Source organism: Benincasa hispida, chromosome 3 (assembly GCF_027475165.1).
Source record: "Benincasa hispida cultivar pf3 chromosome 3, pf3_genome.v1.1, whole genome shotgun sequence".
Lineage (NCBI taxonomy): Eukaryota > Viridiplantae > Streptophyta > Magnoliopsida > Cucurbitales > Cucurbitaceae > Benincasa > Benincasa hispida.
In genome coordinates, this window is record NC_143480.1 from 3,618,227 (window position 1) to 3,645,429 (window position 27,203).

At 33.7% G+C, this 27,203-nt stretch overlaps 3 protein-coding genes across 4 annotated transcripts; all 3 read right to left on the reverse strand.

Annotated features, from left to right (window-relative positions):
• Positions 1-218: 218 nt before the first annotated feature.
• LOC120074544 (uncharacterized) lies at positions 219-5,713 on the reverse strand. The gene is made up of 8 exons (XM_039027699.2): positions 5,441-5,713; positions 4,260-4,404; positions 4,002-4,170; positions 2,909-3,179; positions 1,916-2,181; positions 1,606-1,821; positions 1,312-1,414; positions 219-762 (listed from the first exon to the last, which is right to left on the reverse strand). Exons 1-8 carry the CDS (start codon positions 5,589-5,591, stop codon positions 701-703), a joined length of 1,383 nt encoding a protein of 460 aa, XP_038883627.1. The 5' UTR covers positions 5,592-5,713; the 3' UTR covers positions 219-700.
• A 7,726-nt stretch (positions 5,714-13,439) lies between these two features.
• Positions 13,440-15,699, reverse strand: PSAK (photosystem I subunit K). The gene is made up of 3 exons (XM_039027693.2): positions 15,562-15,699; positions 15,398-15,481; positions 13,440-13,765 (listed from the first exon to the last, which is right to left on the reverse strand). Exons 1-3 carry the CDS (start codon positions 15,640-15,642, stop codon positions 13,538-13,540), a joined length of 393 nt encoding a protein of 130 aa, XP_038883621.1. The 5' UTR covers positions 15,643-15,699; the 3' UTR covers positions 13,440-13,537.
• Positions 15,700-20,191: 4,492 nt separating this feature from the next.
• On the reverse strand, positions 20,192-27,203 carry BRCA1 (breast cancer susceptibility1). 2 transcript variants are annotated; one of them, XM_039025197.2, is made up of 14 exons: positions 27,037-27,203; positions 26,724-26,777; positions 26,545-26,615; positions 25,701-25,814; positions 24,823-25,289; positions 24,328-24,441; positions 22,923-24,236; positions 22,702-22,802; positions 22,167-22,353; positions 21,975-22,072; positions 21,754-21,874; positions 21,504-21,669; positions 21,195-21,313; positions 20,192-20,785 (listed from the first exon to the last, which is right to left on the reverse strand). In XM_039025197.2, exons 1-14 carry the CDS (start codon positions 27,090-27,092, stop codon positions 20,435-20,437), a joined length of 3,333 nt encoding a protein of 1,110 aa, XP_038881125.1. In that variant the 5' UTR covers positions 27,093-27,203; the 3' UTR covers positions 20,192-20,434. The 2 variants fall into 2 exon arrangements, with proteins under 2 accessions (XP_038881125.1, XP_090167678.1); XM_090311552.1 differs by lacking the exon at positions 27,037-27,203 and having other exon boundaries at positions 26,724-26,960.

Here is a 27,203-nt window from a genome sequence, read left to right on the forward strand (position 1 = left end):
TATAATTAAATTTTGCTATTTGTATAAATATTTTATCTTATTTTTCTATTTTTGAAAATTTTCCTTATTTTAGTTCTTATCACAAACAAATAGTTTTCCCCACCCCCATAAGTAGGCCAGATTTGTTGTGAAAAGCCCACAACTATTAGTTATGGCTATTCCTCCATAACTAAAGCTACCAACACTCATATCACCCTAAGAAAGATTTAAAAGCAAAATTCAATAAATAAGTTACAAAAATTTAAATAATATATAAGGTGATGCATTAAGGCACAATAACAATTTCCATGGCAAAAAAAAAATAAAAAAATTGAGCATCTTCACCTAGATTTCACTGGGAGAGCACCACCAGCCATAGGATCTTGATTGGTAAAGAATAACAATTGCACTACAAAAGGCAGATTGATATCCACTCTGAAGATAATTCTTTGGAGGATATCATCCAATACACAACTGATAACTCAAAGAATAGAAACAGCCATGTGATGCTATATTCAAAGCTTTTCTCCTCCATCCTCTGTTCTTCTTTCTGATGAGTTGAGTGGAAAAAAAATGAGATCTCCATCCACTTTATACATTTTTAATCTTCACTACTATATAAATACCAAATCAAACAGTTATTTTCCGCTTTTTCGGTATAAGAATGAGTGAATTTCCAATTCTTGAACACCACATTTGGCACAGACATGCCCTTGTGAACCTAGGCATTCAAAGGCTCCATCTCTGCATCCTTTTCCCGGAAAATAGGCCTGATTTCTGTCTCTGATATAAGATGAACAATGTCGAGTTTAACATGAATTACACAAACAATGAAATCCTAATAAGAGATATGTATTAAAAACCAAGGTAGTATGGGATTCCTTTTTCCCACATTGGTTAGAATGGGATGGCCAATGTGGTACTTAAGTGGTTTGGCTCTCCCACCCCAATAACTAGCTTTTGGGGTGTGGTTCTCCAAGATGCTTAAGTACCTAATAATGGTATTAGTGGCCGAGTAAAGTACCGCCGGAGTAGCCGCCGGGACGTTTGCTTTCCAGGAATGGGGTATTGTTAGGAACCATGGTAGTACGGGATGCCTTTGTCCCACATTGGTTAGAATAGGATGACCAATGTGGTACTTAAATGGCTTGGCTCTCCCATCCTAATAGCTAGCTTTTGGGGTGTGATTTTTCAAGGGGCTCAAGTACCTAACAATCTCCTATGAGATGAAATATTTAAGCAATAGCAGTGCAGGCTTGACAAGTTTATCCCTCTGAATTCAGTCAAATTCATTAACTGAAAGGAAAAAGCTTGGGCGTCGAATTGACTTACTTAGCTTGTCTGCTATCACCATGAGGCGCCTTTGCAGGATGGAGGCTACAAACAGGAAAATTGAGCACATACCAAACATAACGGTGATCGGGAATGCATCAACCTTCAAGGAAAATGATAAGCAATCAATAACTGACAAGGGATAAAAAGAAAGAATATATAAAATGTGCAGAGAAATGTGCTTTCCTACTACCCAGTGGTTAGCTTCAGGTGGCTACACAACAGGAAGCTCGAAGGCTTCAAACCATCGTGAGATCATGAAATAGTGGAGAAGTATAATGAGATTATACGTACGTTATACAGCACGACACACACGAAGATATTGAGAGGAATGCGGAAGAAATTCATAATGGTGCTCCTCGCCTCTTCGGGAATGTACTGGGATCTCATTTTCATAATGGATGGCCAGAAAATACCCACACAAGCCTCAAAGACACAGAATCCAATCAACTGGATGCAGCCCGAAAAAGAGATGCTCCCACCTTTTACTTGGGACGGTGCTACTAAGAACTGTTCGGAATCCAGAAAAAGAAGAAAGAATGATAAATTGGAAGCTTAGTAGATCCTTGGAAATATAACGGGGTAAGGCATGGAACACACTTACACTTGTAACTATTGGGAGAACAAGAGATGCAGCCGAGACAATGAAAACAATCTGCATATAGTTCTCCACCCTTAACGATGCACGGGCCAGTAACCTAGAAGCTAGGGAGCTTCCTAACATAGAAGCTAACATGAACGTTGCAAAGATAAAGCCATGGGGAATCTCCTCATTATTCGGGCTAAGAGCAGGAGTCCAAAGGAAAACAAAGGTATACATTGAACCTTCAAACAGGGACTGAATAGCACCAAGGAGGGCGATTTTTTCATCTGATCAACAAGTAAGACGAACTAAATAATGGGAGTAATAATGGGGGAAAAGCCCACCAAACAAAAATAACATTTAATGATCCATGGACCATGACCAGAACAAATAGAATGGACAAGAAAATAGAACTCGTTCCCCTGAACAACTACAACATCTATGAAAACGTGGATGGATTCTATTAGAAATATGGGCTGCTTTTGAACTTCTAATAACTTTTTTCATTGAAGTGCCTAAATCTAATGTGTAGATAAACTAAAAAGCTTTTTATTTTTTATTTTTAATATTTATTAGAAGATGTTAAAAGGCAATAACAAGTAAAGCTAACCCTCGTGATCTTTCAGAACCTTTTAAGATCCCAGGGGGCCATTTAAACTGAGTTCATGGATCAGTAAAAATTAAAATGAGAAAAAAAGAACAATGCCCCTTTTTGGTTCCTTGTAAGCAAGTGAAGTGGGAGTAGGAGATAATTTTCAAAGTCCAGATGCATGTATACTGTATACTGTATAGGTAACCCTCTTGATCTTTTAGAACCTTTTAAGATCCTAGGAGACCATTTTAACTGTGTTCAAGGATTGTACAGATAAAAATGAGAGAATAATGGCCACTTTTTAGTCATTATCACTTCACTGAAGTGAAGATGCATGTATAATGTCAAAAAGTTCAGAGAGTGAAATCCAATCATTTTACTGATATATATATAAAGAAGAAGAAGAAGCATCAGGACTCTACCAGAAGCAATGGCCACGGCTGCACCCCTGAATTGCGTGAGAAGGTCTTTGTTTTCAGATGGATCTCCATAATTCTCTATCCATGATGATAAGATTATGGCCATACCAAGGGCAAGAAAGCAAGCAGCAGCATCAAAAGGTGCCACTGGCCCAAGAGCCAAGGAGTCAACTAGTACGTTCCCAAAAAGCCCAGATAAAATGGCAATAAGACCATTGCCAAGAAATATTGCTTTAGAGAATGTAATTGACAGCCATTGTTGCTCAAAGCCCCTCTGTTGAAAATGAACAGAACACTCGCAAGATTCATACTCATAGCAATTGACAGTCACAGTTGAGAAACATCATCATTATGAGAACCCAAATTGACGTGAAGAAACATACAATATACAGATTGGTAACCAAAATTTAAAAGCAGAGGTGTAGAACCAGACTAATCATTGATTTTGGAACTAAATTGAAAGACAATCTTTATTTATTATTATTATTATTTTTTTTTTGTAAGAAAAACACATTGAAAGACAATCTTTAAATAAGTTAAATGGCAGAAATGGGAAGATGAGCTGGTAAAACAATCGGCATAAGTGCTCAAGATTTCAGGCAGAGCAAGAGGTTGAAAAGACAAGCTCTGGAGTAATCAAGAATGGTCACAATTAGATTTACAGATCCAACAGTTTGAAAGCATACACACTAATTCAATGTGAATATGCACAATTGTTAATTTATATCCATTACAAAGGCCACCGTATAAAGAACAACTATGGGTAAGAAAATGTCATGTCACATCTGACTGCCTAGTTGGGCTGCAAACTTAAATTGCATCACCTAAAAAAACGTTACAAATTTAAATACTTATATCCATTTTACAATCTTGAGACATGCTAAGTTCCACATACATGTTCTTTATAGGTTCTCAATCAACTATAGTTGAAAATCATGATAGCTACATAGTACCGATCTCCTCTCTCTATCGTCCCAACCATTTACAGTGAAGAGGGGAAGAGAAAAGGGGAAAAAAAATTTGCGTACAGGATAATACATGGTATCCAGCTAAAAGCTAATATAAACTGGGAAAAGGCAGAGCAACAATGAGTTACCTTATTATGTTCTGCAACAAGCCACGACTCAAATGCTGAAAAGAGGAGAGAAGTGGCAATACCTCCCAAAATACGGCCCAACATCAAAACCTTATATTGGGGCGAATGCTTTGTGAAGCAACTCAGTATGTAAGTTATACAATATGTCACACAAGCTCTCTTTCGACCCCTGAAATAACAAGCATGGAAACAATATTAATATTCCATTTCCTTTGAAAAAGCACGATGGTGTTTCAAAGCTCAAGAGGGAAGAATTACTGTTTGTCAGCAAGTGATCCAACAATTGTCCCAAACAACATAGAGGAACCAAAACCAGCAATAAAAAGCTGTCCAATCTCCCCTTTCCCATAGCCATACTGACTGTAAAGATAGTACACATAAGGCCCCTGCAACCAATCCCCAGCTATGGCCAGAGAAGCACGAATATATATCAGAAAATCACTGAAGAAGAAATTCAGATACAGACAAGACACCGTCTAAAATTTGACGGAAATAGCTTTCGTTTTTTACAAAGGAGATAACAAGTCTAACATTTATTGTACAAATTTCGCAGCTTTATATTATATTTCTTGGCAGCTTTATCATATCCAAACAAGTTTACACGTGTTCAAATTTGAATATATTTTCTCTATTACCAATTTGTACACAATATTCGGCATATGTTCTTTAAGACATCTAGTATTTGCTTTGTATATTTGGAATGTGTTCCTTAAAACATATAGATAAACTGGTAGGGAATGCCACTTCTGCAAAGGGAAGGACCTTATGTCAATGGTGTATTAGCCACAGTGTGGGATTTTTTTGTTGGAAATGGACATGTAACTAAACTATTAAATAAATGCTTCACTAACAAGATATCTTGTGAAGCTTTTGACATGAATAATATCTATCCAACCTAGTGTTACTACAAACGAGTTTTTACAATATTATGAGATATATAAAAACATTTTCCCACTTTCCACATAATTAAGGAGTATAAGAAAACAAACTCGATGTTTATTTCATTGGCAATACCAATGGCTACCTAAGCCATCTCAACCCCATGTGAATTGCTAAACAAGAGTATCATATCATTAACGATAAGGATTTCGATTCCAACATGAGGGGGCAAAAAAAAAAAAAAAAAAAAAAAAACACCCACAAAGAGACCACCAATCTACTTATCTACCTCAATCTCACACCCATTACTAAATCAATTATACCAAAGATAGATTCCAACAAAATGGCATAATAAACGATCAATTGATCCAAATAACAACCTCAGAAAGCACAAGAAATTAGATCAGATCCACGACAAATCCCAGATACATCAACAAGGATAAGCTCGGTGAAAATAAACAACGAAAAACAACAATGGCGATGTCGAGTGAGATCCAAGGACCATGAAGGATAAAGATTCAGATCTGTAGATGAAAAAAGAAACCGGTGGACGTACGTACCCATCATGAGAGAGTATACAAGAAGGTAATTGTTCTTGAAGGAATTGAAAGCGGTGGTGGTGTTGATTCTGTCCCTGTTGTTTTTACTCAGCTCGATAGCTGCAACTATGGCACCCAGTGCCCCGAAAACGAGATAGTAGAAGACCTCCATTGTTGGAGAGAGATCAGGAAAAGCTTCAGAGCTCGAAATTTGTTGTATCTTTATAGCGAAAGCAAATTGGAAAATAACGAATGGGGCGCAATGTTTGGAGAGGAAGAAGAAAGCGGGGGTTTTCGTCTGGGGAACGAAGTAGAGTTGAGCCTATGTTATGTTCGCATTTAATTGGTCGCTATTTCTATGTATGGTTGACTCTGGTTTCAGTTTGACGAGTGTATCCGTGAGTGCACGTGGATTGCACCTCACTGTATTATATTTAATTTGCATTGATCTACTCGGGTAACTTAACAGGCAAATTATTTTAAAACACGATTTGACGAAAATATTTATAAATAATAATAAAATATCACCATTCCTAAATAATGATAGATTACTCTATCTATCACGATCTATATAGAGACAAATAGTACTCTATTGCAATCATAGTTCATCATATATGTTAAAATTTTACTATAGTTGTAAATATTTTGATCAATTTTCCTATATTTGAAAACAATTCTAAATTATATATAATATAAAATCTAATTGTATCAATTTAAACTCTAAATTTTAGAGTTATATCGACCTTAAACTTTCATGAGTATATCAATTTAAAACCTGAACTTTCATAAATGTATCTAAATAAACTATAATTGATGGTTTTAATTCATACAATTATATAAATTAATTTAAATTGATACACTCACAAAAGTTTTTGGTTTAAATTAATACAATTATTAGTTTGTGGTTTAAATTGATACAACTCCAAAAGTTCACGGATATAAATTGATATTTCATGAGTATATCAATTTAAACCCTTAACTTTCATAAATGTATCTAAATAAACTATAATTGATGGTTTTAATTAATACAGTCGTATAAATTGATTTAAATTGATATACTTACAAAATATTTGGGTTTAAATTAATACAATTATTAGTTTATAGTTTAAATTGATATAATTCCCAAAGTTCACGAATATAAATTGATATTTGTCCTTAATTTTATTTTAGTCTTTATGGTTCAATTTGAATACATTAATTTTAGTCTTCGACTTTTAATAGATCTTAAATTTAGTTCGACAAATTTATTGTTAACTTTTTAGATTTTTTTTAATCACTTATTGGTATTTTTATTATAAATTTGAAAAATGTATTTGTATATTATGATTTCTTGAATTAAATTATTATGATTATTTAGTCAATTTCGTTCAAAATTAACTTTAAAAGACTGAAATTTTACTGGAAATTCAAAAACTGAAATTAAACAATTAAATAATGTATAGATTAAACCTAAACAAAGTTCAAAGGATACAAATCAAAATAATATTTTAATATGTGTTTCTATGTTCATGCCAAAATAATAATAGAAAAATTTATAACTTGCTTTTGGTGTCTTAATAATTAAATTTTATATTTTGAGATTTTTAGTTCAATATATATATATATATATATATATATATATATTTTTACAATATGTGAGATGTAAGAGTCGAATATTTAAACTCGTGATCGATAATATAAATTTTATGTTAGTCGAGTTATATTCATATTACCTACTATTTTATTTATTTTATTCACAAATATTTAACGAAGAAAATGATGTACGTTAAAATCGATGAATAATAGGTTTGAAACGTGACCCAATTTAAAGATTTACATTCAATATAAGAATATTCAAATCAAAGAATGTTATTAACAACATATACTAAATTAGACTCGGATGATCATATTAAAAATAAACAATAATTTTTTAATAAAAAAACACATATAAAACAAAATAAAAATGCATGCAACCATTTAAACGTAATAAGTATTGTTTTTTTTTTTTTTTTGATTTTTTTAAATAATGTTTTTTTTAATAGATAATGACAAAAATAGGGTTGGAAGAAAACAATTTCGAAGAATAGGTGTTTTGACAAAGTATTGACAAAACTAAGGTAGTGGAATCGTGTATTGAGAACATGATTTTCATGTGGCATACTCGTGTACCCGGTACACAAGTACCATTTAATCCAGTCAGCTGACCACGTCGGCTGATTGGTTGACCGGTCAAGCAAACTCATGTATTCGGTATACGATTTGCTTATATATTTTTTTTTCAAGCTAATTGTTAAACTTAATTCCTTTATTGTTGCTTATGATTGTTTTTTTTTTTGTTAAACTTAATTATTAAACTTAATTTCTTATTATTAAACTTAATTATATATTTAATCTACAATGAAAACATCTTGCACACATATTTAAAAAAAAACCATGATATTAAAGAATATTTACAATTAGTTCTTTAATTTACAATTTGAAAATGATACAATGTGGGATTTAAAAACGACCCCTTGGCCCTTACTCCTTATGCAGTTGTCTTCGTGTCCCTCTAAATTAGGTTCACCCTATTGTCGTTGTCGTCTACGATGAATACGTCTTCGATCGATGTCAACAACATTGAGTTGTCTTGTTTGTTGAATAATATCTTCTATGTTAATGTTTGTTGACACATAGAATCCAATTCTGGTAAGTTGTTCTGCACTGAATATTGTTGAACATCGCCGACAAAATTATTCTGTACAATAAAAAATATATATATTAAACAATATTCATATCATATATATGGAAAATGTCTGATTTTAAATCTCTTACCATGCAGTAACAGTAAGCGTTGTCAGGTGAGATAAATCGCATTGTGATCAAATTGTACCAGGAAAAGTAGTCGTCTGATACAGCTGGCCCATTTGTTAATTTGCACAATGATCACGTCGTTCATGCCAGTAGGATAAATATTCCGAATGGATTTGACGTCAGTCTTGGTCATGCTTACCTCTTAAATCGATTTGGTGTAGTACTGGGAGTATATAGGACAACGAATGTATCGTTTGTCACATACCGAGCTGTCTCAGCACACGATCTGGATGATGCCACTCTACTTAATGGAAGCATATAAGAGGGCTAACAGTCAACCAGATGTCTTCACCGTCACGACAATAATCAGGCAAGGATGACCAAATCTGTGTGTATGACGTCCAAATAACCAGACAAAAAAATAATAATAAGTAAACATGTAAAATGTTTTAAATATTCATTTATATACATATTTACTACCTGATTGGGCATCAGCATGTCAAATATTGTTCTATATACGAGCAACATATTTGCTGACTATTCAGAGGCAATTAATACACCACTCCATCTAAAATTATAAAAAATACAATTAATTTATATTCTTACATAAAATGGTAACGAAATAATTATATAAATAAAATAATATCTAGTGGATGATGACTGGGGCCTGTAGTTGGACTTGTGGTGCTATAATTAGAAATCGATCATAAGCCATCAGTGGTCCCGCTATTTCCAACGCTTGTGCTTGGAAGCCTGATAAAGTTCCTAGTACAACCATGCAATACATGCACCGCCCCACGAGAAAGTACCAGTGTGCTCGAAATCAGATAATAATGAAAGGAACATGAGATGCACCAGAGTATTTGACTTGTTGGCAAATAAAAATCCTCCAATAAGTTGCAGGATGTATGCTCGTGTGTACCTACATACGCTAATATCATCGGCATCGGAAGGCAATTCGGGAAACTGGGACACCAACCAAGGGATACTCAATATTGATCCCTTCAGATCCTCTGGTAGAACGCCTAAGAGCTATTCACAAACGTTATTCCAGTCATACCATAATGAGCCTATCAGTGGTTGCCCGTCCACTCGTAACCCAAATTGTATGGTAACATCCTGCAACATAATCGTACATTCCCTATAGGGCAGGTGAAATGTGTGGGTCTCTGGTCTCCAACGATCAACTAAAGCAATAATAAGGTGTCAATCAAGCTGTATGAAACTAATTTGTGCAACCCCAAGAAAACCTGCCTCCTGAACATATGGAATAATGCAGTGATCAAAATGAGATAGTGTGTTGTGCAGCCTCTCTTCTTCGACAACTTAACGCTATAATGGAAGAACTATCCCATACTGTCTGTGAACGATGTGTGTTTTGTTGGTACAATTGTACATAATTAGAAGGACCATGCTCCATCACCTAAAAAGTTCAAATTATATCACATAATAAAATCCATGACATAAAAAGTACATAAAAAAATACAAGTACATAAAATAAATTTATTACATAAATTCATTAGAAATACATAAAGAATACAAATACATGAAAAATATAAATACATAAAGGATACAAATACATGAAATATACAAGTAAAAAAAAATACACATAATGACCCGGAGACGAAGCACCCAGTGTATGGTGTGGAAAAGTGTGTCTGTTATGTCCTTCTCTTTTACAAATTGTACATCGCACTTTTTTGCTTGCTTTTCTCCAATCCATTTCATTATGAATGCGCGTACTTTTTGGCCTACATCGTTCTCTTAATCATTTTGGACAAATTTCTATAAATGATAATTCTGGCCAATAATCTGGGTGTTGAATTGGATGAAAGCGGCCTTCATGACAACGCTTGAAATTGGACAATTTGTAGCACTCATCAATAAGTAATGGAATCTTGAATAATTGCCACTTATTGCAAGAACATGTTTTTATTTCAAACTTAAAACTCGGGTGTGTTGTCCTTTGTAGGGAGAAATCATACTACATATTCTGTATATATGTCCCCACGATCGAGTGCTTCATTGATTTCTTGTATTCGACGTTCAAAATACAATATTGTGTGATAGAATGTTAGCCTAACCAAAGAAGTAATTGGTAACATTCTAGCACATTTGAAAATATCGTTCATCCATTCCGCTGCATTGTTGGTCATCCACCCATAGCAGTACCCACCATCGTGTGATTGTGTCCATTTTTCCAAGTCAATGTCTGGAAAAAATTCAAGACATGTAGGGTGCAATTGTTTCAATTCTTTCATGCACCGAATGAACTTATGCTTTTGGTGTTGATTTTCGACCTTAAACACCAAATTTTTTAATTGCTTCGATTTGTATTTTGTATTGAAATTACTGGCAACATGGCGAAGACAATATTAATGGTACGCTCTAGGTTCATTCCAACCAATTTCTTCATTATTAATTGCAACAAGAATGCCCTTATGTCTGTCAGAAATCAAGCAAATACCCTCTCTTTAGATAACATATTCACGCAATGCCCACAAAAACCATGACCAGCTGGACGAATTCTCACCTTCTACGATAGATGTCCGTTTGCATCAATAGATAAAGCTGTCAATAATTTTCCCTTATACTTTCCGTAGAGTTCTATCAAGGATTAATGGCCTACAATGGTTGAACCCTTCTCTTGCAGTACCAAAAAACCAAAATACTCATCCAAAAATAGTCGTACCTAACACATCAGAGGGAAGGAAAAACCAAAATGTTTGTGTTCTTGGATTGTAATGAACAACAGCACTCAGCCAATACGGAAGCTCCGAATATGATTTCTTCCAATCGCCAAACACAGCAATTAACGCTTTTCTCTTGGCTTGCCACACCCGTCTATAATTGACATTATACCATATTGTTTTTTAATAGCTTATTGAAGTAGGGCCACAGATCAGCTTTAACCAGATTTTGAATTTTGATACTCATGAAATTTGAATCCAACTGTGAATGATCCCGTGTCAATTATGCAAACAAACATGAGTGTTCTCCTTGAAGTTTTGTAATTTCGAGCATCCCATGAGTTTTGCGCCGACATGCCCGTAGCACAACCGTCACTCCATGATTTACATTTAACATACCAAAGATCCTGATTTGATTCCACTACAACAATTTCGTAGTGTTCTGCCACACGATATTTTTTTTACAGCAAGTTGTAAATTTATTTGGCATTAAACAACATTTTTTTTTTTTTTGTATTAAACTACACTTATCTACTCCTACATTCATTTCTTCCAAAGTAGACCCTAGTTCACACGTTGATTTGTCATTTTCCAATCTATTTGGGTGAACATTTATACCGGTACCAACTCAAGATCATGTTTACCACTACTGTCGTTTCCAAATAATTCATCGACTTCAACGTCAATGTCACTATCTCTATCATTTACAGCTTCAAGAATTACTAAATCTTCACATATTTATTATGTTTTTTTCAAGTGTTAGTTGACAAAAAATATGTTAATATGTCAACCCAACAAAATCCAATTTCTAGTTTTAACATATAACATCTAAATATTATACATTTAAATCAGACCAGATCTAAGATTTATAAATTATATATTTAAATCCGCCCAAACAAATAAACAAATATAAGATCTAAGATTTAAGATCTACAAACAACCCAACAAATACATATAAGATTTATAAGTTTAACATACATATATTTCTAAGTTTAAATCAACCCAACTAAATAAAAAAAAATTAAAAAATATATATATAAGATCAGCCCAAAAACATACATAAAACTAGATCAATCCAAAAACATACATATACATACAAATAAAAAACATACATAAACTAAATCAGTCCAAAAACATACAAATAAAAAAATATAAGAATTTCATCGATCAGCCCAAAAAACATACAATAAAAAACATACCAAAAAACATACAAAAACATACATATAAATACAGATCAACCCAAAAATATATATAAACTAGAGAAACAATTCCAAAAACATACATATATTTCTAAGTTTAAAATATATTGAAAAATAACTAGAGAGAGATATATACCACAAAAGCGAAGGTATGAAAATCGAGCAACACGACCACTATAATGGAGGATTCGGTGAGGATCAAATGAAGGACTGAAAATCGAGTAAAATCGAAATTTTAGAAGATTTCGGTGAAATGGAGACCTTGATGAAGAAAATCAACGAGATTTTGGAAAGTATAAAGCAAAATAGAAGAAGAAATCGAAAGCAAAAATCGGTGAGAGGAAGAAATCGTTCATGCAAAAACAATCCAAACGGTTTCGGTGAGGAAGAAGAAGGGGCAAACAGAGTTTTTGGTAATCGTGGACCTGGTACACGATTCCCTTAGTCAAACTTGCATGACTGTCACGCTAGACTGTGTGTGCCAGGTGACTAGGTACTCGTGTACCCGATACACGATTAAAAACCTGTTTTTTGGAATAATTTCCCTCAAAGCCTATTTTTGTCATTATTTATTAAAAAAAATATTATTTAAAAAAATCTTTTTTTTTTTTAATACTAAACCTACGTCTACTTTTGATTAACCAATTAATTTTATCGTATAAAAAATGACTAATCTTTTTAGCATGGTTTCGACGCTTGTTATCTTTGAAAAACTATGTGGTCGGGCAAGTCTATTGATACGATGATACAAGGTATTTCACTCTCTATATCTATTAGATTAGAGCTATGATAGAAATGATATCTTCGATACAATGTAAAATATGACAATACCCTTTGACGTAAGCATAATCTTAGGGTTTTTTTTTTAAAAAAAAAATTGGGACATGTCATTAATCGTTTAGGTGGTTGGAAATTGGCCATCTATACAAAAATTTATTAATTTGCTCAAGTTGTAAAAAATTTAATATTGAGACATCTATCAATCAAATTGTGTTATTTCATATAAATTTGGATGTGAGACTCACTTTTTTATTTCCATCGATTAATTATGTTTTAAGTGGGGTACAAGCGGCATCAATTCAACGATTTTCTTTAAAGTTAAAATTTTTTGTAGATATAAAGTTCAATTTTGTGTCAAATAAAATACTTACTCTCAAATCTGAATCCAAACAAAATTGGACTTATTGAAAACATAATTAAAGCTCACAAATTTGTTAAACACAAACCAGTGATTTGAGATTTTTTTAGACATCTAAAGTATATACTTATTAAACACCAACACTTAAAGAATTAAATATTTATCTCCAATATTAAAAAGTGGAATTAGAAGGTGAAATTATATGTAAACTAGACTGAAAATGGCAAAGACATCATTAGATTGAACAGCAGAAACATACATGTCTTTGTATTTTCTTGAGTCATTTTAATTTTTTTTTTTTTTAAAAAAGAGAATTTTTTTACAGTGAACCAATGCTCTTAAGGCCAAGAACGACACCGACGCCAATGATGTGGCCGACACTGCCACATGCCAGAGTGTCAGCGAGGGTGAAACCCGCTGGGTCACCCGTCTGTAACCCAGAGTCCCTCACCTCCAGCTTCAGCCCTGCCGTTGATTTCCTGTTTGCAGATGGAGCCAATCCGAACCGTCCAGCGAACAGCATCAGGCTTGTCGATATCACCATTATCTGTGACGTGTACACATATAATTCGTCTGTTATTTTATGTCACTTGACTTGCTCCGTAATTTTATCACTTTCAGAAAAATAACCCATGGAAAAAACAATTCAATTTTAACCACAAGGCCCATATTTCTTTTACTACATTCTCTCTCTTCATTAAATTGAATATTTAGATTCCAAACCTATAAATGTTAAGAGGCTATTGGGTTGAGAATCTGAAAATAAATGATTAAATAAAAACGAATTTGTTTTTTATATTTTTAAATATGTGTTTAATAACATAATTCAAAAATTGAATTCTAATTTAAATAATTGAAAATTAGTTGTAGTTATCCACTAAATATTAGTTAATAATAAACTATTTTAATTTATTTATGAACATTGTTAAAAAAAAATTAAAATTATTATTTTGTATTAATGTATAATTTATAGGATAAATTGAAATTTTTGTTTCTATAGTTTGGAAGAAGCTAAAATTTAGGTCTTAAGGATTAATTTGAATTTACCCATGTGTTTGATAAAAGCTTCATAAATAGTCCTAGGGTAGAGACTAAATTTATACTAACCATAGGGACCAAATTTGATATTTAACCTAATTTATAATATATTACATAATAAATATTTTAATTATTTTAAAAAAATTGAATTGAGTTTATAAACATATACTATATTTCTAAATATCTTAACATTAGTTAATATAGCTTTATTATCATTTTTCTTTAAAAATTTATTGATCTCATATTGCACATATGCTTTATAATTTATTGTGCACATTAAAGAAATGTTTATTTTGACAAACTTGAAGCCATAATTGGATATAGAATTAACATGACAACAATTTTTAAAATTAAAAGGTTTAGATACAATCCTAAGTTTAAAGTGTAATTTGATGTGAAAATGAATGTTTACCATTAAAGTCGAGTGAAAATTGTTTTTTTTTTTTCTTAATAAATATTTCAAACCACATTTAATTCTTTAAATTAGCACCGATGGTTTATAAAAACAAGATCAAAGACCTCTGTTTGTGAAAATAAGGAATTACATTTTCCTCCACATATTCAAATCCAACGCGTTTTGTTTTTATTGTGATTCATTGTCTATGTACTAAAAATTAAAATTTATCTATAACATCTAATTTGATCTATAATTTTTAATTTTTGAAAAATAAGCTCATCACATATTTCTCCATGTTACTAAATGGAGTTCTATTTTTTTTTTCCTATTGCTCTATTAAACGCACCTTACTCCTATAATTCATCCTCAATTTCTACGATCAATATTCAGACAATAATAAATATTAACGAAAACATAAAAATAATTTAGCCTCTATTTGGTAACCATTTGATTTTTGAAAATTAAGTCTATTTCATTCATATTTTCTTACCATGATTTGAATTTTTTTAAAATACAATTGTTGAATTTTTAGCCAAATTTTAAAAATAAAAATAACTTTTTGAAAGTTGATTTTTTTTTTAATTCTCAAAATTTGATTTGATTTTTTAAAAATTAGATAACAAAGGAAAAAATTTGAAGATAAAAGTAGTATCTATAGACTTAATTTTTTTTTTTAAAAAAACAAAATGATTAAGAACTGAGATCTTAGAAATTAAAATATTAGTAATGAAATTTGAGAGTTACCAAGTTGGTGGGTGAACCAATGTAATCACCACAACGAGCACTGAGAGCGCCGCCGCCCCTCCGCCTCAGCGGTTGCACCGCCACCTGCAAAATCAAACAACATCAGCCATTTTCCGATCATTCAAAGTCCGACAACGACGACTACGGCGGCGATGGCGACTTACCAGGCTGCGAACCGGAGCCATTGAAACAGTGGGCCTGAGCCCATTAAACTGAGGGATCGAAGTCATCATAGTAGCTGCCATTATCTTGCTGCTAATTACCACAATATTTTTTTCCTCCCTTATTTTTTGTGTTTGTTTGTTTGAAGGATAAATGGATTTAAGAGGAAGAGAATGAGAGATTCTTCTAATTCGACATCCACTCAGCCACAGGGGCTAAATTTGTGGCCTCAGATTGGTGGATTTGGATACAGTTTTAGATCCTTGTTGCTTACGTGGCTTTGTTTTATTGGATTTCTCTCAACGGATAAGGTTTTGGGTTAGAGGCCTGTGGGCCAGGCTTGGCTAGGGCCTGAAAATGGTTTGGGCTGATAGGTTCTGGATTCCTATTCTTAAGCCCAATGAACATGGGCCGACTGGGCTCACACAGATTTGAAACTAGAGTGACTGGACGACTTGGAAGACGTTTCTTTTGAAAAAATGGTCCATTGTATTTTGTCTTGCAAAAATGGCAATTAGATTGACAGATATACCCCTACAAAAATTGGACATTATTTTCAAAACAGTAAATCAAATCTCTAACCAAATTTATTTGTAGATATTTTTTCAAAACCATGGAATAGAGAGTCTTCATGAGATAAATATGGAAGAAATTACTGAAGTGGGCCCCTCCTAAATGATTTTGGCCACAGTTCAATAGTTTGGAAAATGGGCTATATTTCAAAACTCAACTTTTCCTGTTTTTGGTTTTTGAGTTTAGAAATTCAAGCCTGTAAATACTGCTTTTTAGTACAGATATCTGCTATACCAATTATTGTTGAGTTTTCGAAATTTTTGTATGAATGGCCCCTATTTAGGGACCTTCTCGAAATTTGGTCTCGTTTTAGAAAACGCTCGAAATTTGCCCTTCTATTTACGTTAGCCACGTGTAAAAATACCGTTTTAATCCCAAAATGCATGCGAAGCCGAGCAACCCAGATTTCTCACTCTTTCCTCTCATTCCTATCACTCGTTCATCTTGCTCCACAATTCACGTTGCTCTCCTTCTTTTTCTTCCTTGAATTTTCCCCTTCTTTTGAATTCTTCTTCTCACTTCTTCCTCTAGCTTTTTCCTCGTCAACTTGGTAGTTTTTTATTTGAGTTTTTTCCTTCCTTCATTCTCACTCTCGCTTCTTTTTCTCGTTCTGATTCACGCTCCAACTTACATCTTTGATTCAAGAAGAAGAAGAAGACATCGACATAAACAGAAGAAATCACCAGAGAGGAGGGAAATTGAAGAAAAGAGCGTGGGAAGGAAATCTTGCCGAAAAATTGCATAAAAAAATAAGAATGCAAATCGAGAAGAAAGAATGTGGAAAAATCGCAGGAGGAAGAAAAAATATCAACAATGGCGACTGCGTACGAATCAAATGGAACAAAAAGAAAAACCTAAGTTTTTAAGAGTTTGGTCATTTTATTTTAGTAATTTTACTAAATATTGACATAAGTAAAAGATTTAAAAAATGATTTTTAAAACCTGTGCGGAATACCTTTAAAAAATGGTCATCGATGCCATGCTCACTTTGCCAATATCTTAAGAAATAATCAGAAATATAACAGTAATTACACTATCATTTGGAAAAAAGCAAAAGACGGAGTACTTTTGAATTATAGCAAAATACATGGATATCACATGAGTCTAACTTTTTGAAATCCTAAAATGCCCTTATCGTCTCTTTTAATTTCAGTGTAATTAATTCGATATCTGTATTAATGAGATGGTAATTAATTACTCAACTATATATCCCAGCAAACCTTCAACGCCAACTAACATCATTATTTCAAGTCGATAATTTTCCATAAATCTCACGATTTAACCGTTGTTTTGAATTTATGTATTCAATTTAATAGTTAGTTTGAATATTTCAATCTTCTACACTAACTAATTTTCGACTTGGTTTGAAATTTAAAATATCATATTATCTTATTTTTTAATTGTTTCTATGATTATCTTGTTTTGGATTTCTAAATCTTATCTTATATTAGTTTTCCTAACTAACCTTTTATATTTAGGGTAGATTTTCTCTTAATTATACATTTTTTAAATTATTTGATGATTATCTTTATTATAAATTTGTTTTAAATGTGAAATATATAAAAAAAATCTCACTTTTATTAATTAGTTTTTTTTTTCAATTAGAAAAAGAATTAGGTGTTACTTTGGTCGCACCTATCTTATGCATTTCAAGTGATTGTCTAACAAAATTTAGACACATGGCAAATAATTTTTTTTAAAAAAATTATTTTATGTAATATTTTTGTCTGTGTGTAAGAAAGGACGATGTATATGATCAAGTGCAGTAATCATTGACCTTTCAATTATATATATAGATAAAAAAATAATTTTATTTTTAAGCTACAAAACTTTTGATGACCAAAAACTTTATGTACACTTATTTTAGTTAGTAAACAAATCTAAACACAAAATTAAGTCTTAGGGTGGGTGTATAGGAAGGGATGTGTGGTTGAAAGAAAAAAAGGAGACAATAATATTTCCTCTTTTATTCCTTTCTCTCAACTCAGATTTTCTTTCCTCTCTAAACACCCCCCCGATGTGTTTTCTTTCTCCCATGTCCTTCCTCCAATCCCCTCTCATGTTGTCTTTCTCTAACAACGATAACAAGTGGAGTCGTTTCTTCTTCCTTCCACAATGTGCGACGATCATGTGTGACATTTTTCTATTAACTTATGAGGGAGAGAGGGAGAGAGCGAGAGAGCGAGAAAGCAAGAGAGTTGGAGAGCGAGAAAACGAATAAGAGAGAATAAATATTATTCAAGAGAAAAAATCGATCACACCAACAAAAGATTAGAAAGCTTTATTTTGGAAAAGAAAACATTAATCTCTTCACAAAATTTTAGTTCATCTATTAAGAAAAAATCACAAGAGTAGTTTTGGGACAAAAATGTGATCTCCGCTATTTTCTTTTTTATTATCTAGGGATTGTTTTAGTTTTCTGTTTTTAAAATAGTATTTGTTTCCTCTCAAGCTCGTTAATTGGTGTTGAGTCATACTTCGATTGTCGATTTGAAAGATTTTTTTTAAAAATGTTTGATCATATATTTACAAACAAGAATTTACGGTTGAATCTCAACGATTGTTTATTAAACAAAGATGATGAATGTCATTGATAGCACCATAAAAGTGTTATCTTCTCTAGCTTAATTCGAAGGATTTTACGTGTTTCTTATGCTATTTTTTTATATTGAGCAACTAAGAGGTAGAACGGACCATTGGAATCAAACGGGACAAAAATGAACCAAAACGAAGCCTCATAGTACCAACCATGAAGAAAAGAAGAAAAATGACCAAAATATCCTTGGCGAGAACATGGTTACCCTTTACAAAATGCAACATTACACTCAAAGACAATCGCTACTGTTTTACGCAACATTACAACGCTCCAGATTTTGACAGAAGAAGGCAAGAGGTACGCACGCGAGTATAAGGCTTGAGTATCACTACACTAATGGCTTACGCTGCGGCAACTAAAAATTAGCATAGCTACGCTCTGCACTTTATATAAAAGAATTTTTGCCCGATTTAGGTCATTTTATGCCCGATTCGACAGTCACAAACTTCATTCTCTCCGTATATTCCCCTTCCTAGACATTAATTCTTTTGAGTTCTTCATTTTATTTTGATTTGGAACTTCATCTTAGCACATGAGCGATTAAAGTATATGATTTTCTAACTTAAGATAGGTCTAAAACTCATAGATTCTTGATTGTGAGACTTAATCTAAACTCTAGTTGCGGCTAATTTTTGTCTTCTTGATTGATTATGACTTCTACACTTAGCTTAGGAAATATTGATGGTTTGATCACCCATTTTTATTTTCTTTGATTGTTAGAAAAGAATGCATAATTGTGTATGAATCTCACTAGAGCATAGGGTGCTGCATGTTTGTAGCTAATTTTCAAGTTGTTTAGCGCAACTCTTATTTGCTAATTGCATGACTTACCAAAATCAAGAATTAAATCAATTGGTAATATGGCTTCCCAATTGTCAATTGTCTTGGTTAGATACCTAGACTTAATGCATATGTTGAATTAATATGGACGCTTGAACCCAATTAATTGAGCATATGGGATAATTGAGAATATCATGTAGTTATTTTACATCTATAAATAAAAATGACTGCCTATCAATATTAAATTATTTTTGAGTTAACCACAAGCTAAATAATATAACTATTACTCAATCTCTTTTTATCGAATACCTAGTTGGGTTTTATTAGGTCGAATACTGTATTTGATACCAATTAGCAACGAAGGGAATAGCCCATCTATCTTATAAGAAGTGTGGAATCATTTGGTTTTTTCAAAGCGGGATTCTCCAAAAACGAAAATGATGTTTTAACCAAAATTATTCTTATAAAAAAATCCTCCTCATCTAATTTTTAGTTAGAAGTATAACATTATCTTTCTTAAATAATAATAACAATAAACATTTGTCAAACAATCATCCAATCCAGAAAGAAACGAAATAATTGGAGGGAAAATCCCCATAAAAAAATAAACCTGAAGCATGAATTTACAAGTCAAAGTGAACATAGTGTACGAAAAAAGAGGGTGAATCTACAAGAACAAAGCATAAAGAAGCAAAGTACACTAAATTCATTTATAAATCAATAGATACAAGATATGTACGCCATAGTTTGAGTAATGACAACATCTGAGCTTGTCATGCTTGGCCACTCTCAAGTAATAAGAACTATGTCCATTCAAATGTTTTTTAGTTATTACTGAGTGATTGTATTTAGACAGTGCTAGATTCTTGCAGAACTATACGTTAAATGAGTTCAGTAGGGAAAATATACATACATGGTCGACGAAGTTACTCTTCAAGGCTTGTTAATTTACTGCCTGCAATCGAGTTTAAAAGCCACAAATTGGTGGCAACTTTGGCTGTGGCTGACTTAGCAAGCAACTCGGCATCGAAACGCCTGCGACAGAGAATGTTATTCTTTTCAGCTGGATTGCATTGATCAGGAAGCTCAAGACTGTAAATGATGAAAACTTGGCAGTTGGGTGAAGAACAAGAGATGTTTTGGTTGTTGCTTGAAACTGGTTTTCTAAGCAGAATAGTTCCTTCTGCAGCAGTCACAAGTTGTTGGAGATATCCTTTGTATGAAGGTGCAAAGTCCGCCATAAAGAAGAACTTGAATCCAGAAAAAAGTTTTGGTTGCTGCAAAGAAAAAATAACTGTTAACTCTGCAGTTTAAAAACAATGGTCATACAACGTAACTTGGTTTTTTAAAACAATTACAAAAAGTAGACTACGTAAGAAAGTACAAAAAAGTATTTATAAGTTTAATATTCAAAATCCAAGGACCAAATAATCATCAAACAGGGCTCATGATTTTTTTTCCTTTTAGTTTATTAAAATTAAGCTTATAAACACTACTCACATTCCTAGAATTATTTGTTTTTTTATTCAATTTCTAACCGTGATTTAAAAAAATCAAGTCAAAGTTTTAAAATTTTAAAATCTGTTCTTAGCTTTGGAATTTGAATAAGAAATTGGCAATAGACGAGAACCCAGCACAATAAATGCAATTCACTGCATAACTATAGCTTAGGCAAAAGGAAATTACATGGTTCAGGACTCTTAATCTTCCAAGTTGAGGGCCATCTCTGATTCCATGGACATCAAGAGTAATCTCAAAGCGTTCTTCCTCTATTTGTTCCATGGCTTGTATACAAGCCTTAATCCCTGTACAACGACAATGAGCAAGAATGTACCATATGTAACTTGTCCCATTCATGTTCCACCAAATATATGTTATTACATCATTTTCCATCGACAATTTTTTTCCTTTTTTGATGGAGGACAAATTATTGTTGTTATCATAAAAAAGTCAAACCAAAACCTAAAATATCATGGGTATAGGAAGAAAACTTACATTCAATTCCCAATATCCATTTTCCCTTCAAAATACCCATCAAAATTTTGAGGGTTCTTTTACATGCTCCATTTTCATCTGTTGATGCAATAATATGTGTAACGCTATCATCCCAATTTTTTAACACTGGAACTCCAGATAATCTCTGAAATTCATCTACAGCTTCCTGCAATCCGACCATCAGGACACTGAAATTCAGGTAGGGAAGAAAAAAGCTACACGTGAACAATATTCTTTTAAAAAATGTTACCCTTTCTGCTATGGTGAGAGCTGAACAGCACAGAACCAATTTCTTAGATGATTCACGAAATGTAAACCTTCCATTATTGCTGATCTCACGGGCAACAGCTATACATTTAGTGTTCGATTGTCTGCAATTGAGAAGGCAACAAACTGAAGCATATAGAGTACTGTAATAATTCAAATGCAGACCAGCCAAGACATTTTCCAAATCAGCAAATATTGAAATACCGCTTAGAAGCGCAGCTGCTTTTCCGTTCTAGGTGCCCTGGATCTTGGCTTGGCAGTTTAGAGTCTGGATGAAGGGGGCATAACATCACGAAATTTTCCTGCTCGAGCGATCAGAACATAAGATGATGGATACAAAGAAAAGATGCTGGACAAAAAGTTATGCCATAAGAATTCATGTAAAGCAGCACTTACGGTGTCCCATTGACATTGAGGCATCAACTTTGCACAAGGAACGTGAAAGCTCTTGCGACAATTCTTCTCATAACACCCAAGAGCAGCACCCTTATTTCCACAGCAACCACATTTAATTCTTCGGCTTCTACCGAGCTCAGCTTCAAGGTTAATTGCAGTGTCGCCATCAAAATAAACATTGGGGGCCCTGCACATTAAATAATGGCAATATAAATTTACTGACATCCGTACAGAAAATCAGAATGACGATGATCACCCCATGGCCCCATTTGAATCGCATGGAAGTATATACAAGGTTTGACTTTTAAGCACTTGCTTGTATAGAGCAACCTATAAATTAGAGGCAAGAAAACCTCGTGCATTTTCATAGTTAACAACTTAACAATTAACATGCTGAATATTTCCTGGGTATGTAAATCAGCTTCAGTACACTTCAGTAATTAGTAAAGCATAATCAACTCAAATGCAGTTTCTATGAACTTAAATGAAGCAATTTGAACTATATCTTCTTGCAAAGTGTGAAGGATTCTTTTACCATTCAACACAATTCCAGTGTGCATGTAGGACCTTTGAGTTTTTTATGTCATGTGTATCAATCGGTTTCCCATTGAAATAGTGGACCATTCTTCCAGAAGCCTGTATCAGTTTCAAGATAAAAGTGGCGTTTAAAGCAACCCACAGCAGAAAAAAATTGTGTATACAGGTGAAATAGAACCAATTAAAATGATAGAAGTAAACTAGGGATAGTTGAACTACCTCTGACTCTTCTGATGAGCGACAGAAAGCACAATGAAATTCATTATTGAATCCTCCATGTTTTTTTGAACAATCTTTTTTGGTCATAGAATCCAATTTTTTCGCATCGGTACGGCACTGAAGCTTTTCAGAAATCTGACTTCGATTTGCCTGAGCACCGTCATACTTCTCTTGAGTGATGTTACCATGCTCGCTAGTTATTGCACAAACAGAGGAATTTTTCTCTTGTTTCTTGTGTTCCCTCTTTTGATCAGTTGAAGTAGCAATCACAGAAGGTGTGGTGGTCAATCCAGGAGTAGCACAATCATCATGCTGATTCTGATTGAAAGACGGGTTCTCTTGCAGGTCATCGTCAACTGAATCCAGCTTTTGTTTCTTAGACTTCCTACAGCATTGGACCATACCCTGTTCTCTGCGGACTCCGCCATTCTTGCGATTTTTTTCAGGAAATTGACTAACCTTTTCCACTTCTTGAAAAGCTAATAACTCTGTTCCAAAATTCTCAGGACCATTGTTTGGAGTTCCTAAACTAATGGGATGGGCAGGAATATCTTCAAGAATCCTCTTATTAGCATTGTTACCAAAATGCGCTTTCTTCCTGCCTCTGGTTTTCGTGCAACTATTTTCAGGGAGTTGACAAGCCTTTTCGCCTTCTGGTAAAGCTAATGTCTCCGTTCCAAAATTCTTCTGTCCACCATCTGGAGCTCCTAAACTAACCAAATCTGTAAGAGTATTATCAGGAGTTGCTTTATTAGCATCAATACCAAAGTGCATTGTCTTGCTGGCTCTGTCATTATTCCTCCTCTTTTCCTGGATTTGATTGACCTTTTCCCCCTCTGGAAAGGTTCGTGTCTCAGTTTTGAAATTCTCATTTGGAGTTGGTAAATTAATTGGAACGGCAGGAACACTTTCAAGTGTCGTCCTATTTGCAGCAGTACCAAAGTGAATTTTCTTCTTGCTTCTTTTGGTTCCAATTTTCAAACTACCAAAGCTGTTAATAACATCGTTCTCCTGCTTCTGACTGAAGCATTCAGTTCCGGTAGCTGGATTGGAACAATTCCCAGTCGCTGATTCTGCCAATCTTTTAGAACATTTCTTCAGTGCAATTCCCTTTTTCTTCCTACCTCTTTTGGTAAGTTTAGCACACCTAGAATGATCCTTCATACTGTTGCCTTCCGGAGGGAGCACATCAGGAACCAACTCATCCCAGATACCACCACGTTGATTATTATTTCCATTTGGATTTTGCTTTCCTAGTTCTTCATTCGGTACTGCTGCTAATAAATCTGTTTCAGTTCCAGAAATATCTTCATCCTGCATATAATTATGGCACAAATTAAATGGAGTGTATGGGGGAATTCTGGTAGATTTCTGACTTCGAATGAGGTGATAAAATCTTCGATACCTGCAGTTTAAAGGGACTTGAACAAAGTTCGGGGGAACAGGCTCTTTGAGTCCATTCAAACATTTCACTATCAAAGAGATCCAAGTCATTGGATGGATTGCCACACACTTCCTCCTATGTCCAGAAAACGAGATAAAATAAGCAAAATTATAAACGTCAAAAACTAGAGGTTTACTAGCTTTGTTTCTTTCTCCTTTTTAATAAAACAGACGTCAAGTTTGTATGCTGCCGCAGACCCACATAAGACATAACAAGAGAGGTTGAATAAGTATATCCTGCAGCCTATATCAGTGCTTAATGGTTGTTTTGGTGTCCATTTGTTTCATATGCATTTTTTTTCAGAAGGAAGTTTTGGAAATGGTTGTACTAGAGTTTCATTACTTGAAGTTATTGCAATGGCATAAAAGTTTTTGAGATTGATTGCATTCTTTGTTGTACTTGCTTGTAGTCAATATCCACAATGATTTAATCACAATATGTTTACAGTAAACTTACCATTTGGGGCTTTGAAGGGCTTTCATCCAGTGAATCCTTGATATCACTGAAGGCAAGAACATTCATCGCCCATGAGTCAGTAGGTTGATCCAAATCCGACTGCTGATTCGACTTCTCATCTTCTTCTTCTCTTTCTCTCAGCCAAAAAAAAGGTGAAAGAACTGGCTGACCTTTATCCTCCGAAGCAACTGTACTTTTTCTTGGTTCTTCATTCACCTCATTACAACTACTTGCTAACTTTGCAGGTCGAGTAGGTGTTTCTGAAAGGGGACGTTGTGGCACCTGAACCCTCTTCTTTCTTGGAAATGAAGGTTTCAGAGGGGAAGAAGCAGAAATCTTCCGCTTGGATTTTTGTATTGTTTGTGACTCTTTTTTCAAAGTTCTTTGTATATAAGCTGTGCTCTCGCTGGTTTCTGCATTAAGCCGTTTTGAACCATTGCCATCACCTTCTACTTGTTTGTCTCTATCTTCAGTGTGGAGTAGCAAAGAGAGAGAGTGCACTTAGAAATTTTACCAAATATACAAATTAAGACAGCTAAAGCTCACTCCATCACATCCTGGATCCAGTCTAGTTAATAGCTGGCTGAAACTTATGAAAAGTAGGGGTGGGGGAGAGGAGGAATAATAACCAAGTATAAACTCTGGAAGGAAGAAAATTGGTTTGGTCTTTAAAAGCTTCAAAATATTAGTCATAGTCCTATTGAAGGAAGATAAAAGAAAAAATCTAACATAATCTTGATATCTTATCTTCAATGTAATGGGAAGAGAAGAAATGAAAATGTCTTCTCCTGACATTGCATAAGTTCCATTGCAGGACATGAAGCTAGAGTAAGAAAATGTAATCAATTTGTGTTCATGTCCATGGACTATGATCTTACCAGATAACTTAGCACAAGACAAATTCTGAGTAACAAATATGTTCATTCCTGAAGCAGCTTCCATGCTTTTGTAAATGCTCACCAAATTATCCATGTGTGGAGCAGGACGAACTTCTGCAGAGAAGAATGTAAAAAGTTTAACATTAGTAGACGTGATAAAATTAGACAGCAACCATATTTCTTGAGGAATAACATGGTTCAAAAGGAACCAAAGGGTCTTCCAAGAAAAGTCACTATCGTCGTTTGATCGTCATGAAGTTGCAAGATTCGATGCATCCACATGGTGTTCTCCCTCCGAACTTTTTTCAAGTTCTTCCGTGCAAGATATTTTTTTTCCATTCATTTTCTTTAATTAATTTGGCTCTCTATCTTTTTGGATTGCAATAGCCTGCTCTCCTTTAGTTACTTGTGTTTCCTTATATATCTTTGTATGTTGAATATTAGACTTTTTTTCATTATATCAATGAAAAGTTTGTTTCCTTTAAAAAAAAGAATCTCCTACAAAGAATGGATAATGATTTTGCCATTTTATTATTCCCTAATGAATTAGAATGTCAGCAAATGAGCGAAGGGAATTTCTTCAAAAACTAGAACATAATATAAGATATAAAAACAGAATGTGAAGTCTTACGGCATAAATTATTGAATGGATAAACTTATTATACAGGTGCTGACTGTTTGTACTAAAAATCTGAGGAAGTGTTAAATTTCGTAGTTCTCAGTTCTAACTTCATAGCTAACAGAGACTAATAGCAGAAATGTGCCCGACTGTTTTACTATGAAACGGAGACATATAATATGGGCAATTTATGGCATCTAAATGTTAATTAAAAGAAAACCATACCTCTTCGCCTATAAGGCACCTTACAAACTGGGCAGTTCGAACCCGATTTCATTGATTTCTCTATACATACACTGAAATTCACAATAAGTAGGAGTTTAGATAACGATAGGATTCCATCGGCCAACGTCTTTACAAAATAATTAAACACGAACGAAAATCAATTGTGTTGGGAGGCTTACTTGCAGAACACGTGGTTGCATCCCAGCGAAGCGGCGGAGTTTAAAAGGCTCAAACTATAGAGAATTTCCAGCAAATTTCGCGATAGAAGTACCGAAAAAAAGAAGAATGAGATAAACATACATCATCAACAAACAAACCTATGAGAATATAATCTGAAAATTATCTCAATTGGCCGCTAAGAGTAAAAATAACTGCAACATACTTTCTTCCGGATTCATCATCATTTGTTGGGAAAAAGAAATTCGAAGCAAAGAAAGAAGTGAAAAGAGAGATAGATGATTATAACATTCAAGAAATCGAGAGGAAGGTTACCAAATCGGGCATTTGAGCTCTCTTCCCATCTTCTCCAGGTGGCTGGGATCCCCCATTGAGAGAAACGATCAAGAATAATGTAGCTAAGTACAAAGTAGTGAAGAGGAATTGGAGTAAGAAGCAGTGGATATGGCGGCCTTGAACGAAAGCGTGGAGAAGAAGATGCC